This window comes from Calonectris borealis, chromosome 14 (assembly GCF_964195595.1).
Source record: "Calonectris borealis chromosome 14, bCalBor7.hap1.2, whole genome shotgun sequence".
NCBI lineage: Eukaryota > Metazoa > Chordata > Aves > Procellariiformes > Procellariidae > Calonectris > Calonectris borealis.
In genome coordinates this window covers 9,256,224-9,276,161 of record NC_134325.1, presented here as the reverse complement: position 1 = coordinate 9,276,161, position 19,938 = coordinate 9,256,224, and the positions used below count along the sequence as shown (strand labels likewise).

The 19,938-nt window shown below is 35.5% G+C and overlaps 1 protein-coding gene across 1 annotated transcript in view; it reads left to right on the top strand.

The window, feature by feature from the left end:
* SBF2 (SET binding factor 2) overlaps nt 1-19,938 on the top strand; it is a 320,494-nt gene that overhangs the window by 247,723 nt on the left and 52,833 nt on the right. Inside the window, exons 22-29 of the mRNA XM_075163145.1 lie at nt 9,294-9,464; nt 11,050-11,312; nt 12,582-12,754; nt 13,012-13,085; nt 13,476-13,671; nt 14,883-15,010; nt 17,264-17,439; nt 18,360-18,505. Coding sequence (XP_075019246.1) covers nt 9,294-9,464; nt 11,050-11,312; nt 12,582-12,754; nt 13,012-13,085; nt 13,476-13,671; nt 14,883-15,010; nt 17,264-17,439; nt 18,360-18,505 — 1,327 coding nt within the window. The remainder of the gene's footprint in view (nt 1-9,293; nt 9,465-11,049; nt 11,313-12,581; nt 12,755-13,011; nt 13,086-13,475; nt 13,672-14,882; nt 15,011-17,263; nt 17,440-18,359; nt 18,506-19,938) is intronic.

Here is a 19,938-nt window from a genome sequence, read left to right as displayed (position 1 = left end):
GCAGAGATTGTAATGTTTCAACTCCAGATACCAGTCTGACTTGTTAGGAGAAAGTGAGTGGTAATGTTGGTGAAAAGTGTAAAAGGGCATGATACACATGCCCTGTTTTGCAGGGGTAGGGTTGGATGTTAATCCTTTCAGGTGAGTCGTACTTTGTAAGGAAAAAATACATGTTTATCCTTTAGGTTGAGGTCAGTTCCTAGACTTCTGACACTAGTGTAACTTAAAACACCATGCGGTATATTTACAGTATAAACTAGATTTTTAAATCTTAAGTTAATTGAATATGTAAATTGCTTTTCCATATAATCATCTTGTTTAACAATTCTTCATTCAGAGATCTTACTCATTTGGCCCATATTCAAGTTGACAGGCAAAAGATTATTAAGGGTATTTTTCAGTATTATCAAGCGTGTATATTAGCATTATTTGCATTGCTGGAAAATCCAGGAGCCCTAATTATGGACTAGAACTGCTGATCTTGCTTTCGTATAAAAGAACACAAAGATGAAGATCCTTATCCTCAAGAGCTTACAACGTTAATTTGAAATAAGTAATAGTACTTGAAGCCAGGCAATTTGAGGCACTGCAAGGAAGCTGTGGAGCAGTATTAGTCATCGTTATTGTTGGTGATTCTGCCCACCAGTAGGTTAACTATGGCTGAATTTTTTATAGACATGACATAAAAGCAGTATTTTACTGAATTTTGAGAGAGGATAATTGTGGTTACTTGGCAGGTGCTTATGAATATGAGTGGGGTCATGGAAGAGAATAGTAAGGTGATGGTCAAAATTCTGTCAATATTTCTAAACACTCTCCCAGTCAAGGATTTTTATTACATCCATTAAAAGTTCCTTTCATATAAAGATAATAGTTCAGTAAATTATTTTTGTAAAAGCAAACATTTTTTAAGTTAAAACAGGAATCTGGGGATTCTTGTTAGTTGTGATTGAGTGGTTTTGCAGTGTCACTTGCAAACATAGATGCCAAAATGTTGTCTTTGATCCTTAAGATTTTAATTAGTGTATTTTGGTTTTGAATGGATACATAATACATGTCTGTAGAACCAGTTTTATGTCTTTGCAGATAGAGCATATCTCACTTCCAAAACTATTTTTAGGTGAAAAAAAAGTCTGGAAGAAAGAAAACAGGAAAGTATAATGTGGCAGTTCAGCACATTAGTGGGAGAGACTAACTAGAGAATTTTTTAACATGTGTCTTTACAAGGAATTTTGGAAATGAATTGCTGTAGTATCTTTGCTCTGTTGAAGAAGCTTGCTTTCCCAGAATGATAACATCACGAGAAACATTGAAGAGAACTTTGTAATTTGCAATTCCTTTCCTTAGTGGTTTGTGGGAGGAAGTACTTGGTCAGGGAAAAAACAGGACAACCCCCCCGACACCCCCAATTAAAATAAGAAGTAAAGATAAATATTGTAGTAAATGCTTAGTTCTGTAACTGAGGAACTGATCCACTATCTCTTAGAATAAACAGAAACCTTTTCATTGTATTCCCACAAGCATTGGATTACATAATTTGTAACTATTCCTGATTCCACTTCAACTCATTTTCTAGCAATGATATGGAACTCTGGTTTGACTGTAACAATTTTAATTTCATTATAGCCCATCTCTTTACATTGTTGTTATTTCTAGGAGGGATTACAGTGTTACAGAAATACTGCTCATTTAGAATTTTCACCATGAAAGAATTTCTGGTGGTTTAATTAAAATTTCTGGTAAAGCTTCTGACCTTAAAGTGAAGGAATGTAAATCTGAAGTAACAGAGTCCCATGCATTTCCGTATCTGTAAGTTCAACTTCACCTCCTGATCACTACGTCCTTATTCCAGTAGAATGGAACTTAATTTTCTGCAGGAAAATACAATTTCTTTTATTGAATTCAGTTTCATTGGAGCATTATCTGTCATGATTCGAACAGCATTATTTTATGTTTGCAGAAGAGAGCAAATGCTTACAGATGGTGAGGGAGATAAGTTGCTGATGTATTTGTGTATATTGCCTGCTTTTGTGTGAATTTCTGTGTTGCCATCCTAGATATCTCATCAACAATTTAAATTGGATGTGACCAAAGAATTGGGGTGTCACAAATGCTTTGCTGTCTTACAGTTTTCCCCTTCACTCATACACATTATTATTCTCCCAGTGATTCAAGCCCGTAATTGAAGTTTGTATTTGCTACTCTTGTTTTCATCCACATCCCTGCATTTTATCCACTTGCTGCTTCTTTATCCTTCATAATAGTTCCTACAGTTGAAATTCTTGTTAGGATCCTCTTCTTCACTTCCTCTGATTCATCACTGGCTTTCTGAACTGGTGAATACCACATCAGCTCTTGTCGTTACTTCAAAACACTCCTGCCAATAAGAATTTACTAGGCAGATGTTGTAGTTCTCCTCTTCCTCATGCACTGCTCATGCCATATCTGGATCTTACCATCTGGCAGAAGAGTTTCTTACAATATCCTGTTCTGTAATGCATTTGTATCCAGCACCTCCACAATCATTTTCTTTGCCTGTTGGTCAGACTGGATCTTCATTTAATCTCTCAAATCACTTACCTCAGAGCGCAGTAAGTTCAGGTTTCTTGTCCTTACTTTCAGAATTCTTCATGATATCGCTCTTCCCGTTTTTGCCCATCCTCTCTCTTTCAGCTTCTGAACCATGTAGGATATATAATATGTATTGCCTACTGTTACAATTTTTTTATTAATTTGAAATTTATATTCTGGTTTGCACCCTTACATCTTTCTGTCTGTTTTGCTTATCCTGTTCTTGAGGACTACTTGAGGACTATTGTTTTAATAGTTTCTTCAGGTAAGGGAACACTGTATATTGAGAGAACTTCAGAGAGAATTCTAACACTGAAGACGGGGAAAGCTGCTACAGGAGAAGGAAAATAGTAATCAAAGAAATACTAAATGAAGTGACAAAAGAACTTAAAAAGAATTACTTTATTACCCTTTTTTGGATTATTTATATGCTCTATTAAGTGGGCTTTAAGTTTCATATCAGGTCATCAATAATTCTAAGAACCACTATCTGAATATAAATAAAAACAGAAACTGATGAGATTTACAGGGTTTATTTGTTTCTGACCATAGACCTGGATAACAACTTTGTTGCTAGGGGTTTATTTTTGTGGGTAGAGCCAATACCATCATTCCAGTGCAGTCACAGAGGTGCACGCTCACTGCTGAGCCACCTAATGCCAAAGGAATACGGTGACATTTTAGAAGATTTTCAAAATAGCTGTGTCACAATTTCAAAAACTCTTCAGATGGATTCAACACTGCAACTGAGAATTTGTGAAATTTGTAACTTAACTGATGGATTTAAACTTTGGTGAATAGAGTCACGGTAATCTCTATAATGAAATTGGATTTTTTTTTAAAGAATACTTTAATGTACTGTAGACAGGGGAGGAAAAAGCAGCATATTTCTTATCCACTGCTTGGAACTTAAACTTATTTAGAACTGTGAAGTTCTGGTATGAAAATGTCTTCTCTCTTTCTTTTTTGTGGGTTCTGAACATCCTTCATTCTAGATTATTTTAGTTTCCTTGGTGCATTCTGTGTATAATGGAACTTCGTAAATCTTTTTGTTAACTCTGGAGAAAGGAGAAGTATGTTATTGTGCATTATTTAATATTACATGTAACTTTGTATTAGCATGTATCTGTCTGTCTTGATACTTCTATATAGATATCTGAGATACTCTGCATGGCTTTAAGTAATGTGTAGTAAATTAGACATGATCTTCAGGAATCTGGGATTAAAGATCATGAGTAGTTAGATGTTTAAGTCACTTTTGCCAGAAAATGTATACAATAAATAAAGCTCCATCCAGAATTACTTCCCAATTTTGCAAAATTCTAGAATTCTATTGCCCTCTGCTGGTTTAGTGTACCTGTCTGTGATTTGGTGAAATAATAGTAGATAAACAGTGTAATGAACTGCTTTGCTACTCACACTTTAAAGTATTTCAAAATATATATCAATCCTGAGTCTAATTTTGGTGGCTTTCTGAAGGTAGGACAGGTGGCAAATTGATTTCTTTTTTGTTGCTGAGGTTTTCAGGTTAGAGAAGAAGCTTGATATAGTATTTTGTCTTTTTTTCCTAAAGCAGTAAAAAACAAAACGAAATAACGGACGCTTCACGGTTCTTACTTTATGCTTTTATGACCTTTCCCCACATTTGTGTGTATGGTACATGTGGGTATAATTTTATATTTTAGACCAAATGGGAAAACCATTTATTGAATTGAATTTTTTGACTGATGTTATCCGTGCGGCACTCAGTCAGACTTGAAAACATATTCATATACACTTATACTTGTTTGAGTATGTGCATGCTGTGATAAATATATATGCACGGTGTGATGCAGTGTTGTCTGCAAGTAATACATAGATAAGCCTCACTCCTGCAGGTCAATCTATGTAGGTTGATCCTGCGGGACGACTTTGAAATCTTTGTGAACTTACCAGGTATCTGTGTGGGCACAACATAGATCTGAATGCAGGACTGGCTCATAGAATATGTTTATATGCAGAACTTGGTTTACATCACCTTGGGGAGGGGCAGCGTGTTGCCTGCAGTAAGTGCTACCTATTCATGATATGCAATAGGTGGTAATTGACAGAATGTCTATATAAACAGCTCCTAGATGAGCAGTAACCCTTTGAAGTAGCAGTATCACTATGTCCTGGATGATCTATAAGCTTACACTTGCAGACTTTCAGGGAGAACCTTAATCAATACAGGAGAGGAAGTGCTGTGGTCTCCTTTGGTATGCAAAGAAGATCAGTGGGTAATATCATAGGTGTTGCAATAGCTTTCTCATAGAGGTCAAGCAGATAACCCATAGCACAGTGATTCCTCGAGTAGCTGAGGAGGAAGCTATTCTTTGCATTCAGCAGCAACCTCTTTCTCACATCTTTTCCTTCCTTTTCTCACCAAAAATATCCAAACCAATAACCCAGGATATAAGTTGGAGACAGAAATCCAGTAAGTAATTCTAAAGTAAACTGGATTTCTCTAAAAAATAGAGTACTGTTGAGTTTGCCCCTTTGTTTCCATAGCCAAGAGACATGCAGCAAAGTCCTGTGAGAAAAGAGCCGTCTCAGATATATTTATATTCTGTATTTTACTCTTTTTGTTTTGTAACTCTTTCCAAGTTCACAATCAATAACTGGATCCTTTGCTTTGCTAGAATAAACTTGCTTTCTTCTTTAAGCTTTTGTCCTGTAAAGTATAATGACTGATGAGTGATCAGCACAAAGCATGCTTTTCTTTTCCAGAAACAAGCAATCTAAGTAATATAATGTCATAGAGAAGCTTTCTGGGGACGTGCACCTCACAGTAAGTTTGGGAGTGTTGGAGTTGGTGCACATTTTTTCCTGACCCCACAGTAAAAGTATCATTTTCAGAATCAGAAGTATCCAGTGGCAGGAAACAGAGAAAAAAATTCTAGGCAGGTATTATCCGGTGCCACTCAGGTGGAAATAATGGAAAGATAATTCCTGAATTCAGGAAGTTGCATATAGTCACACATACCAAGTCCCAAATCTACCTTGTGTTTTCACAAATTGTAGAATGTAGTTCATTATTTTGATACAGATAATGTCTCTTTCATATGTAATTTGGGAGGGGAGCGTTTGGAGTTTTTTAAGTGCCTTTAGTCTATTGAAAGAACTCAGTGTCCTTTGCGGAAGTTAACTCATTTTCTGCTGGTTATTACAATTTACACCTCAATGCTCATTTAAGCTGTCATACAGACAGCTTTAGAATAAGACTTTATCAGTTCAGAACTATTTTTATTATTTTCTTCTGGGGTCTTTTTTAAGCTGTCAGCCCTTAAATCCTCCCTTATAAGTAGGAAATTCTTTTGCTGCCTCCTACGTTCGTTCTGTCTGGCAGAAATGAATTATTGGGACAGGGAGAAAGAGCATAAATATCAGTATAGTTTAGCTGTCCTATGGAAAGATAGGTGAAGATTTGTTTTATATATGTAGTATTGCTTGATGAAAAACACTGAACTACTGTTTTGCTTAAATTGGAGAAATCCTGAGCAAATTCCTTTGAATATGACAGTAAACATTGGGGCCCTTTTGATATATTAGTTTAGTTTCTATTCTAGTCAAACGGGCTGATTAAGCATTCCCAGGATAAAGAGTATAGACACTGCGAGCTTCATGGAATGCTTATATTTGTACCAAGAGTACTTTCAATCTGTGGATTTTGAGTGCATAGGAGCAGCAGTGTGCTGCTTAAGGTTGGTATTCATACTGCTTTTTTACAAACAAACTGACCAAAACAAGCTGAGAATCCAGAATGATTTTGCCCAAAATAACTGGCAGAGCTGAGCCTGGAACTACAAGTCCTGACTTTGATTCTGTGCTGTGGCCCCTATGAGGTTTTGGCATTTGTTTCAACACATGCAGGTGATGAAAAGGATAATGTTTATGATTGCTTAGCTTTTTGATGGATTTTCTTTCATCCTTTTGTAAACAATTTTTATTTTGTCTAGGAGTTACTGTCAGTGTTGATTTATGTCGTTATATTTGAACATAAATCTCCATCATTTAAAAATTGTGTTTTGTTACATGACTGTTAATGGTTTTAAATTATGAGCACAGGAAGAGCATCTAAAAGCCCCTCAGCTTTCCTGTCGTATTTGTCCCCATGTGAAAATAATTTGTTTCATTTTTATTTCTGTAACACTATTACTATGGACCCAGGGTTATGAGTTTAAACTTTCTTTTGGGTTTGTGCCAAAGATCACCCCCTCTTTACCTGGTTTACACAATTACATGATTTGGGCTGAGGCGTCAAAGGCAGCTGGACAGGTTGATAGTCAAATCACTCCCTTGTGTGGCATTCACTACACAAATTGGCATGAGTTAACTATACCGACTAGCTAGGCTTGAGCAGACATTTACCTTTTTTCCCTTCTCCCTTCTCCCTTCTCCCTTCTCCCTTCTCCCTTTTCCCTTCTCCCTTTTCCCTTCTCCCTTTTCTTTTTCCTTTCCTGACATCATACTCCCTTTTTGCAGCTGTATTGTGACTGGGAATTGCTGCCAGTGAAAAAAATAAAGAATAAATCAAAGTAATGATATGGCTTTAGCAGTAACTGTAGCTTTCAAGATGTGTTGTCCATATTTATATTCCATGATTTACCTGTCATCCTCATTCCTCTGTAACAAAAGTTTTGTGCATCTGGATTTTGAGTTAGGTGAATAATTGGGCCAGATCCATTCTGTGGGCTCTGTGTTAATTACCACAGCTGAACAAATTAAGCCATTTTAAGCTAGCTGTATACACACCTGCCAATGGTGAAAGATATGAAATGTGTACAGCTCTTAAAGAATAAAGGAGGTAGATTTACAGGAGGATAGAGGTAGTCCTCCTGTATATTTTTTGTTTTAACATTTTCTCATTTTTTACAGTTAAAAGACTCAATTTCATGTACAGTTAGTTGTCCTGCTAATTAACAGGCTTGACATAGTCATGAGTTAGTGTATAGTTTGTATGCCGGAGATTTTTTCAAGGGATGCCCAGCAGTCAATACAAAGATCAGTAGGACACTGAGCTGTCCTGTTCTGTGATTTAACAGCTAGATCAAGCATGGGAGCTGTTACTGTGCGATCAGTTATAATTTCCTGTGAGCTACCATAAACTGCATCACAGCTGAAACTTAAGAATCTGTTAAACAAACCAGCTATATTCTGTTTCAATCTGTATTGAATAAACCAAGTCACATTTAATGTAATTTGAATCTTCCACACATTTAGATTTCTTAACAGAAATTTTGATTAAATTCTGCATGATTAAATAAAAATTAAATTTCTCTCTTCTTGATGGTTAATTGCAAGAAGGTATTTCAATTGGGTAAATTTTAGTAGCATGTCACATATCATTTCCTCAAACATACCATTTCAAAGGACCTTGTCTTCGATAGGGAATGAATACATGGCACATGATCAGAACTTTTAGTTCATGATGTACTTGGAAGAGCATAGTGTGGAAAACACAGTTCGAAGAATTGCAAAACCAGAAATCTGTAAACCAGACTTTAAAATTTTCAGTTGTAATTTTCTAGCCTTCCGCTTGAATGTCTGGGTGCCTACTAAGGAATTATTATATGTACTGGCTGTTGTGTGCAATTGTACAATTATAAATATTAAACCAAGTAGTATTTATGCTCTACAGTAAAGTGGTTTACATAATCATTAAAGTAACATTTAACTTCTATATATAGTGTATATTTCAGGTATGGGTAGTATTCTGAGTGTAAGTCATTAAATGAGGCACTCAGTAATGTACTTTATTATTCAGTTCTACTGTAGAAATAATCATAAGCAGGTATTTAGATTACCTGCTTCTTTGCTATATGCAGTATACAACACAAATTTTTCTGTGGCCTTTTTTTTTTTCCCCCCCCAAAAAAGTAAGAACATATGATATAAGATTTCATTCTTCATGATTTGGGTCAATGAAATAAATTTCCTTTCATTGTATGTGGTTGTCAAGAATATTAAACAACTCACTGGGAGACTAGTGCCACCTAAATAAATAGACCTACTTGAAAAAAATGGTGCATTCATAATGAGTAATGCTGTAACAATTCTGGTTTTGTTTGAGACCTTATGGGAATCCAGACCCTTGTGACTTCAGAGAACATACCCCATTTAGTACTCTTTCAGGAGCTGGATTTGGGTCATACAGTGTGGTAGATAACAATGAAGAGAACGATTTATCTAATCTTCTGCTGTTGCAACAAATGCAGCTTATTGGAAGGACTCGGTTGCCACTTACAATTACTTTAAATTTCATTACTGTAGTTCTGACTTTTAAATAAAATGAGAAATAATTTTCATCTGTTTGAATACTGATTTCTATGTTGTAGGACTAGGTTATTAAAAATGCTATATTTCGTTGGCAAGGAAAATGTCTTATATCAGAAATGTGTTCTGTGCTGTCATCACAGAATTCTTCCTCTTGAGTCTCATTTTTCTACTGTGAATCAAGAAAGCCATGCCTTGCACTGGCATTAGACTTGCATACAAGCTTCTTGTATGTTAATTTCTTTAGTGGCACAAAACTGGAGATAATTTCTCTTTCCTATATTGCAGTACAAAAGATGGTATATATTGCATATTTCAGTCTCTACAACTGATTTTCTATATATATGTTTCAATACTCAACCCATGGCCTTTAAAGGAAATTAAATAATAGGACTAATTTGTCAATTTTGCACATTTTTTGCTTTTAGAAATTAGCACCTGGAGTTAGTCAGTTTGCTTACACCTGTGTACAAGACCATCCTATCTGGACTAACCAACAGTTTTGGGAAACAACCTTTTATAGCAGCGTGCAAAATCAAGTTCGCTCCCTCTACCTTACAGCCAAAGACGACAACCATGCAGTACAGTTGAGACAAAAGGTAGGAGAATATATTAAAGTAAAGATGAAGGTAGTATTTTTATTCACACTTTAATTGTCTCCTAAGTTATAGAGAGCTAAGTTATGGTTTCCCCAATTTTACATAGTTTTCTTTCGTTTTTCCCATATTAAAGAGCATACAATAACATGAAAAATAACAAAAATCTACATTTATCTGCAAAGCATTATAATTTGATGTTGCTCTTATGATTTTTCAACCAACCACTTTTTGTATAATTTTCCGCACTTTAAGGTATATATTTTTCCTGAGAGTAATAACTTATCATATAGCAATGTTACCAACTAGCGACAGTTCTGTTATATGAACAACCTAAGCTAGCAGCATTTCTAGTGTCCAGTGTTAGATTATTACCAAACCCTAGGGTGGTTTCTGTTGAATGGCTGCTTTATCAAAATTGGATAGATCTTCCAGAACACAAATTGTCTGTCTCAGCAGGAGGAAAGTATGTCTCTAATGCAAAAATGAAAGTATAATGGGAAGCCTTGCAGCATGCTAAAATAAGATTTTTTTTTTTTTTTTTTTTTTTAAGAAGGAGCACTTACACATAGTAAAGAGCCATTTGTAATCTCTCGTCTTGTATGAAAATATCATTATCAACTATGTCACTGAAAAGTGTATGCTACCCAAAGTCATACAGCATTGTAGAAAGAGGAAGTAAAATGGACAGAAATATTCCCAGAAATATTAGTCAATGATAGTCAAAATGAAGAACTGAAAAAGCGGGTCAGACATATCAAGGATAAAGAGAAAAGGACTGTGGGACTGTGTGCGGGGAGCCCCTTCCAATCTGACACTATGTAAAGAAAAATGTGAAGAATAGTAGAACTTACAAGGAAGCATCTACTGTAACCCTCACATGTGTTTGTATGGAAAATTAGCTCAACTTTAACTTAGTATGGAAAAAACATGTACAAGATACCTAGTCCTTTAAATAATTTAACATCAGACTTTAGGTCACTAATACCGGCTGCCAGATTCCTTTATTCTGTTTCCTCAGGCTATAATATAATTTGACTATGTACCATCTACCTAGTTTGCTTCAAGCAAATGCTAGAATTGGACTCCAACGTGTGAAAACATGAATGTTTCAGCTGGTCTGGAAACTATTTATATAAAAGCTTGCCTCACCTGAACATCCTAGGAATTTGAAGAATATCACCTGCATCAAGCAATGAGCTGCACATTACTTCTCAATCTGATTTATGCTTGTTCTTATGTGAGCTAAGTGGATAAGCTAAGGAGAGCAGCTATATTAAAATCAGTAAACCAGTCTGAAGAAACATGGAAGATCATATAGCATAAAAATCTAGAAAGAAATCATGTTCTTTAGATCTACATTGTGCTATTGCATATATCAGTAAACTGCCTGCAAAGCTCAGTTAATATAATCATAACTCTCCTTAAGCCGTATTGAGTGTAGTTGTTTGCTTTTTCTTTTTAAATTAATATATGATTTAAATAACTGAAGAAGTTTAATAAACAATTTAATAAATTGTTTTGACTAAACATTGTTTTTTAAGTTATAGCTTTATTATTTCTTCTATGTCTTTATATTTCTTTCTAGGAGAAAAATTCTGTAGGTCCAGACCAGGATAAGACAGCAATGGACCTGGCTGCTGAGCAGTTGCGATTATGGCCAACTCTTAATAAACAAATGCAGCAGGAGCTAGTCCAGAATGAGGAAAGTACAGTTTTCAGTCAGGCAATTCATTTTGCTAACCTCATGGTCTACCTGCTAGTACCACTGGATACAAGTAAGAACAAGTTATTGAGAACATCAGCTACTGGTGACTGGGAGAGTGGAAGCAACAGTATTGTCACAAACAGGTGGGTATGCAAGTTCAGTGGTAATCAGTCAGGATGAGCCACAGTTTTCAAAAGCTTCTTAGTTTTCAGGACTTATTCTACCAGGTTATTTTAGTATCTTCTCTTCTTTTCAAGTTCATTAATTAAGGAGAGCAGAAGTCTAACATGATTCCTCTTAAATAACAGAACTTCATCTGGAGTAATTTACCACCATTTAAAGGAACATAAAAATTTTATTGTCACAGTAAGAATTTTTAATCTAGTAATGGAAATGTTGAAGACAAACATAGGGTATGATGAGAAAGAAAGCAGCAGCCCAAAACCTACTCTGTTAGTTTTTATGTAACTTGGGAAAAAACAGTGTATGAACCTAAAATCAAGAAAGCATTTGTATGGCATCCATAAAATCACAATTTCTGTGTGACAGCTGCAAGGAAGAAAGGCACTGAGGTCACAAAAAGCAAGAGGGCTAAACCACTGTGGCAAAGGTTAAATTACTAAGGAGGCAGGAGGGGTATAACGCCAGTTACATTCCCTAGCATGCAAATCCAGGACATTTCATAACAAGCCTTCCTCCCTCTCTATTTATGGTCTTCATTATCACCTATGATCCGTCAGAATTCCCACCTGATAAAATTGTAGAACACTACGTGAGAACACTGACATAAAGCAAAAGATAGGCAGGCTATCAGTATCAGACTCCCCATAGCTAGTCATTTCTGCTGACTAAACACCTCTAAACTCAGGCATTAGGACATGCTCAGTAGACAGGTTGCAGTATATGTTGCAATGTATGAATCTGGCCTTTAATATTATGGGAGGCATTTTTAGATGTTCAAAGTACATCTTCCACTGACTTGCTTGCATTTTCTATCTGATGCACAAAAAACTTTTCTTATGGTCTTTTTAGCTTCTGAATGCTTTGCTCTGAAACCAAAATACCTCATTTAATGTGTTGTTCTGTATGTAACTGGATATTTGTTTACCGCGGGTTGCAAGTAATATACTTGACTCCATGAAGAGAAGGCGTAGAGCTCACTTTCAAGGAGCTTTTTTTCTCTTGTGGGCCTGTCTGTGCTGAAATCTTGGAGGGAAAGTTCTCCATGCGGTTCTGACAGTGTTAATGACAGTGAAAATACAGTGTAATTGTGGTGCCACTATATGCTTTTAGCAAGGTTTATGTATTGTAGCTAAAAAAACCCCACAGCTTATCTGTCACTAGCCATGTATCATATGTGCATCACCAGCTGAATTTTTCAGACTTGAAATTTCTTTTATTTATGTCCATAGTATTGCAGGCAGTGTTGCAGAGAGTTATGACACTGAAAGTGGATTTGAGGACTCTGAGAACAATGATGTTGCAAACGCAGTTGTACGCTTCATCACCAGATTTATCGACAAGGTTTGCACAGAGAGCGGAGTTACACAGGATCATATCAAGGGTCTTCATTGCATGATACCAGGTAAGAATTGTGACAAAAAAGTGGTTTGTAATCTTTCTTTTTTTTCTAGTGAGAGAAATGCACTTTTTAGTTTCAGTTACTTTCAGTGAAGTTAGAAGGTTAGATTTCTTTTCTAGACTATAATTGCTGTTGAAATTCAAATAATTATTCCTTTGATGTTTAAATTTGAGAATTTCAGAATATCAGAGTTTTAATTAGATCGCAACTTTCTCTTTCATATTATGTGAGACTTCATTTATGGTATTACTGCTTTCCAGGCATTGTAGCAATGCACATAGAGACCCTGGAGGCTGTCCATCGTGAGAGTAGGCGGCTTCCACCAATACAGAAGGCAAGTATTATGAAACATATTTGTATTCGTTACAAGTATTAGAATCATGCAATTTAGTCATCTTTTTTTCCCCCTCATAATGTTAGGAGGAAACATCAAAACACTGAAAGGAAATTTCCACCAGCGATAAATAAAGTGCTTGGCTTTGGTCTCATGAAATATGAACTTAAGAAACTAGTAGAGCCAAACTTCTGAATATAAACAAGCTTTTGCATGCCCACTGTTTTTTGAGACCCATTTCTCTTAGTTGAGTCCAAACTCTGTCTCCCTTCTTTGGACTCAGTCTCATAACAATTTTGTTTTGAAGCTTTTTAAGCCAAATATTATAACTAGACTGAGGTATAACACTGCTATCGCCATTACACTGACACTTTCATTTATTTGCATCAGCCCAAAATTCTACGACCAACTTTACTGCCAGGAGAAGAATTTGTTTGTGAAGGTCTCCGTGTGCTACTGGATCCTGATGGCAGAGAGGAAGCTACAGGAGGACTGCTTGGAGGTCCTCACATCCTCCCTGCTGAAGGAGCTTTGTTCCTTACCACTTACAGAATTATATTTAAAGGCACTCCTCATGATCAACTGGGTAAGAAAAATTAAGCAGTGGTAATTGTGGTCCTTCAGATAGGCAAGACTTTGAGCTGGCCTATCCACCTATTCAAGCATCAACATAACAATGTATATACCTCACAGTATAATTTTTCGTTGATCAGATAAGAATAATCTCTTAATATAGGTTTTTATCACTGGATATGACAATAATTGATTTTGATCTTACATTTAACTTAACTAGAACTTATTTCTTCAGGTGAGACATTAGGTGCCAAATGTTCGTTTATTCCTGCATATTGGTAGATATTTAGAGTGCTGTCTTCAGTAATTTATGTAATATAAAATCATAATATGTAGTTGTCTTAGAGGAAACTTCATTAGACTGTCACATGGTATTACGGGCTTTTACAGACTACCTAAAGTTGGAGACAGAAGGTAAGGACATTTCTGACCATATTTCAGTAATTTCCATAGACTTTCTGTTTTGACTGGACAAAATGCTTAGTATCTTTATATCTCAGTTCCATCTATAAAGTTGGTCTAATAATGCTGCTTTACAGAGCAACGTTTGTAAGCTTCTTCACCTCTAAGAAAGAAGAGAACACATATATTGTGCAAGATCTGCAGCTGCCACTACTCCTAGCTTTTCATTAAACAGTTTTTTTCAGCCACTGGTAGTGTGTTAAATGAAAAATACTCATGAGTTAATATTCTCCCTAAAATGATTATTAATAAATTCAGTATTCTTTTTAATATGTAACAGAAATAGCTCTTCTGAATGATACATTTTCATATTTTGACATCTGCCATTTCTAAGCAGATTGTCATTCAGATGTGTAAATTTATTGTGGGAAGTTCATGGTCATATTTAAAGATATCAGTGTATATCATGTGTTATTTATAAGTTGTATAATGCAATATGAAATTTGAATAAGCTTGAAACTGTTTCTTCACCCCCTACCAATCTAGATTTTAGGGGTGCATTTCCATCGTGTAGAAAGACTCAGAAGGAAGGAGAATATTTTTCTAATCATCCCAGCTAAAATTAAGCGGAAATTCAGATTACAAATAATACTTTAGGAATTTACCAACTTTTCAGGTATTTTGCCTGAAATTAATTCTGTACCATTATTTTCATGTTGCTTTGTGCTTACTCATCCCTATCTATTCAAAGTACAAGTGACCAAACCAGGTCTGATTCTGTGATCTAACAAGTATCTGTAAATACGATTTTATGGTCCTCAGTTGGAGAGCAGACGGTGATCCGGAGCTTTCCTATTGCATCTGTTACGAAGGAGAAGAAGATCACTATACAGAACCAGCTGCAGCAGAGTATGCAGGAAGGACTGCAGATCACTTCAGCGACCTTTCAGGTAAAAGGAAGTTTTGCAAAAATTTACAGTCAGCTCAAAATACTTATGAGCAGTACTTTGTCCTGATATTTGTGAAGAGTTCAGTTTTTTTCCCTGTAAAGTCAATAGAGAATGCAGTCCTCTCATAGAAACCGTTTCTTGGCCCAGTTGATATTTACAGAGGGTTACCATTTTCATATTTGATTTCTTTCACTCCTTTCCTCACCTTTCTATTTTGGATCCAGTAAAGGGCTATTTTGGGTACAGAATCTCTTAATGTGAGTAAGTAGAGGCCTAGGCAGCAGTGGAAACATGCTTTCTCTCTCCTCCAGGTGCATGGAATGAATATGGAAAAGCTATAAATACTGTTTTCTTCTCAAGACTTGTCACTTGACCAGCTTTCTGTAAAAATCCATGGGAGAAAATCATGGTACATCTCACATGAAAGCTGCATTTCCAGGAATCTTTAGGGTAGCCACCATTGGCCAGAACCAGTGAGCTTCCGTATGATTTGCACAGATCCTGGTAGTTTCCTGACTTCCGCACAGATCCTGGTAGTTTCCTGTCTGTAGGATCCCCCTCAGTGTGTTCAGCAGAAGCATGTACTGCAGGGATTGACAGAGATGGACTTCTAAGAATTAGGAATCATGAAGTCTCTGAAGTCTTCCCTAAATGTTTCTTCTTGGTGGTGATATTAATTGTGGTCAAACCCTAAGAGATGGAAAGTTGAAGGCAAATAATTTTATATCATGGGCTGAAAGTAAACTGCAGTACTTAAGATATGAAATATTTTGTTGGGTTGGCTGACTGCAGAAGTATGTTTTCATTGAGAACAATATCTCTAACATTTGCAAACATAATAAAATAGATCATCAGCATTTTACTAGTTCCTTACAATAATGGACATTATTTAGATATCCTTCAATATCCTATTCAAAAGCATAAGATAAGGAATACAAGGGAGTAAAACAACCGAAAGAAAGTTGTTCTTGTGGACTTTTGAGAGGACTTTTATTTTCCAGAAATATTTTTACCAGAATAGTTAGCATGCTTCAACGATGTGCTAAATACAGACACAGTGTTTTTAGTGCTGGATTCTGGTCAAACATCGTCTTTGCTTTTGTTTAGCATAGTTTTGTATTAGGTTATGAGAACAAAAACAATCAGCAAACAGTTTACTTTCTGTTCCCTTTGTAACAGCTAGAGTTCAATACAACATGAAATAGCTCCTCCTCTTTGTTTATTAATTATGACTTTCAGAAGGTTTTGGCTGCAGTTATGCTATTTAATGTCTTTAAAACTTCAAATCAGTGTAACCCCTAAAGATTCAAGAGCTCTTTTAAAGGAGGTCCTAGAACAACAAAGTTATTAGTCATTTGGAAAGTATTTACAAAACAAGTGAAATTAAAAAAGCAATGATGAAATCCACCTTCTAGATGGCAAACAAAAGACATTCAAAAGGTGTATAGATATGCACTCAGAAATAAAGCTCTAGGATATTTCTTTGTTTGCTTTTTTGCAAATTCTTAAAGTACTTTGGGCCCTTTTACGGATTCCCTATTTTCTTTCTCTTTTTTTTTTTCTTCTCCCCTCCCCGCCCCCCCAATTGCTGACTGTCATCCTTTTGGCTGAGGATGATGGGATTTTTTTTTTTTTCCCCAAAACCTTTGAAAAAGCATTTTTAGTGGGGTGGATGGATCAGTGTTGAATAGCACAAGGTTAGTTCCTTTTAAGGATCAGATTTCACTATTACATTTTTATTATTAGCAGTTTTCTATACTTTGCAAGGTGAGGCAAAAATTGGAATGACCAAGTAATGGAAGTGTAATGGTTGTGACGTACGAATGCTGAAATTGTTGGTTTGATGAGAGTCTTTGAAGTGCATTACTAACCTTAGTTCCCAGTATATGGGCAGAGCTGGCAGGATATTTCCAACCTAAGCTGTCCCATGTGACTAGTATTTGAACTGTTGTAGACATCTTAGTGCCAGGTCTACTACGTGGATTTACCAAAATATTTTGTGTTTGATATTATGAGAATTCCAGATGCTTCTTGTGAAAATACCTTAGTATTAATGTAAAAAAAAAAAAATTAATAAGCTGTGTAATATCCCTCAAAATCAATAAGATATATGTACATATATTTGTATTTTCTGATGGTCATAGTACTGCGTAAGTGTGGGAATTTTGCTAGTATATTTTAGAATCTTTCAATTTCTTTAATTCTATAATTCTTTTTTTTCAGTTTCTAACATGTTATGTCTTTAATGTGCAGTTAATTAAAGTAGCATTTGATGAAGAAGTAAGTCCTGAAGTGGTGGAAATATTTAAGAAACAGTTAATGAAGTTCCGTTATCCTCAATCTATCTTCAGCACTTTTGCATTTGCAGCTGGGCAAACAGCACCACAGATAATTTTACCAAAACAAAAAGAAAAGAACACTTCATTCCGGTATAGTCATTCTTCTTCTTTTGTTACTGATGTTCTAGTTTAGTATTAGTCAAATACATTGAACAATCTGACAGCTTTGCAGAAATGCAGATCATTCAAGCAGTTTTCAGGAAAGTCAAAATAACTGATTGCTATTCTGTGTCTTTTTATATTTACTGAATAAAAGGTAAATTAGTATAATATACATGTCAATTTGGTATAGGCATATATTATTTATCCAAATTTCTGGCTGCAGTAAATTTGAACAGGCATCTTGGTTACATTTTGAAACACACAACGTAAGTAGCATCTTCAGCTATGCAAACTATGCCAACATAAAAACCAGATTCCTTGTGTATGACTTTATACGTTAATAACCTAATGTCGGTTGGAATTAATTTTACCCGCAGTACAGTCTGTACAGTTGTCTAGTGTTTTTTAATCTAGAGTTTGAGCTTTGGGTCCTCTTTTGAAGTTTATGTTATACGTTAATTTTTACTAGACTAGATGGCTCATTAGTCTGTTCCAGAGTGATAGTTCCTGTGATTCTCTGTTGATTATTGCATTGTGGACACAGGAAAGTAGAATCCTAAGCTAGTCATGGAATCCTAAAACTTTAAGGTAATTTCTATCTTTCCCGCCTTTACTTTGTCAACTTTGTAGATTTATCACATTGCTAGGAAAATACAAACACCTAAAAAAAGATGATGGCTGCTTATTCATTACCATTAGACATAATAGATTCAAATTTATCTCAGAATAATAAAATTGGTGTTTAAAAATTAATATAGAAAGAGGTTATAATTTTTTTCATTATATTAAATGAAAAATTTTGAAATACATTTTATTTGGGTAAGTGGATTCATCATAAAAATCTGTACATGCTACCGGGGAGAATCATATGCATCTTTCTAAATATTTTTGTTGCTATGAATTTATAGTACCTTCTCAAAAAGCATTGTGAAAGGAGCAAAACGTGCTGGGAAGATGACAATTGGACGCCAGTATTTATTAAAGAAGAAGACAGGCACAATAGTGGAAGAAAGAGGAAATCGCCCAGGCTGGAATGAAGATGATGATATCTCTGGTAATAGTAAAACATTTTTTTCCATGTTGATTGATAAGTCTATACTATTGTGCTTCCATTCCAATCTGTTGAATAAGTAATATCTTCAAGAAGAAATTGCAGAGTCTTCCTAGACAGGAAAGAGAAGGGTTTCAAATATGTACATTTAGTAGGTGTCTTCTTTTGTGCTGATGAGGCAAAAGAGGAAGTTGACTTCATTCGGTGGTAAAGCAAAAGACTAGATTATTATTTTTTAATTATCAAACTATTTTCATATAGTATCTTTTTTGTCATTTTTTTACATCATAATAGTGTAGATGGAACAACACAGAAGCATGCCGTAGCTTACATTTATCTTTAGAGATCGTGACCTCTCCGGCTAGTCTACGATGAGAAAGCAGTAATTGGAGAGATTCAAGAAAGAGCAAATACTATGGGAGACTTTTGCGGATGTGGAAGTGACAAACGATTTCTGGAAGCAGCAGAAGTCATTACTACTGAAAAGACCATTTTTCCACATTTTGGGTGAAAGGATTTGGGAACAGAAGGTAGAAAGTGATTTGGGCACTTTGTATAGTTCGTGTGATGGTGTGGAGTTTGACTTTCTTCCAAATACTTCTTTTCCTACCATGTGCTGCTGTCAGTATATCCTTATCTGGACCAGTGCTAATTTATAATAAACCACTAGAGGGAACCAGATTCTCCTGTACATAAACAGGTATTGTTTTGTCATACCATTCTTTCTCTTTTTTTTTTTTTTTTTTAAAAAAAAAGGCATTTCATAGCATAACAAAGTGTTTATCAAACACTAGTAATTTCTTCAAAACATCAAACAAGCCAAATTTTCCTTTTGAATATTTGGTCAGTGAGCAAGGCAACTTATGTGACTTACGAGCAGATATATAAAACTTGTCTGAAACAGGACTGTGTTACTGCACTGTCTCTGTTCTCTCCGAAATGGAAGAAAGCCATTCCAGGAAAGCTAAAAAATATTGCTTCTCTTCTTTCATTCCAGATAAAAGTAGTGGAAAAAAGGCAAAAAGAAAGGATTACAAAATACAGAATGTCTTTACAGTTCTGAAAAATTACAATTGTAATTGAATTTCAGCATCTTCCTTAAGTGCTGAGTTAGTATGTGTTCTGATGTTGCATATTCTTTGGGGCAGAAGCAATTCTGCAGGCTGTACCTGCGTGATTTTGGGGTGATTTTGTGTCTTTCACCCAGAGACACCAAGCACAATCATGCCCGTGTATTCGTACTTCTCTTGATGATGAAGAAATTTTAGGAGTTTTTGCATTGCTGACGTACAAAACAACTACATTCTTCCATGAACATAGGTGTTATATAAACATTAGTGAGAGTCACTTTTTTCCTCCCCTAACAAAAATATAAAAACATAAATTGTGAGGCTTCCTATCTGCTGCTTTCCAGATGTTGTGACTGGGAATGTGTA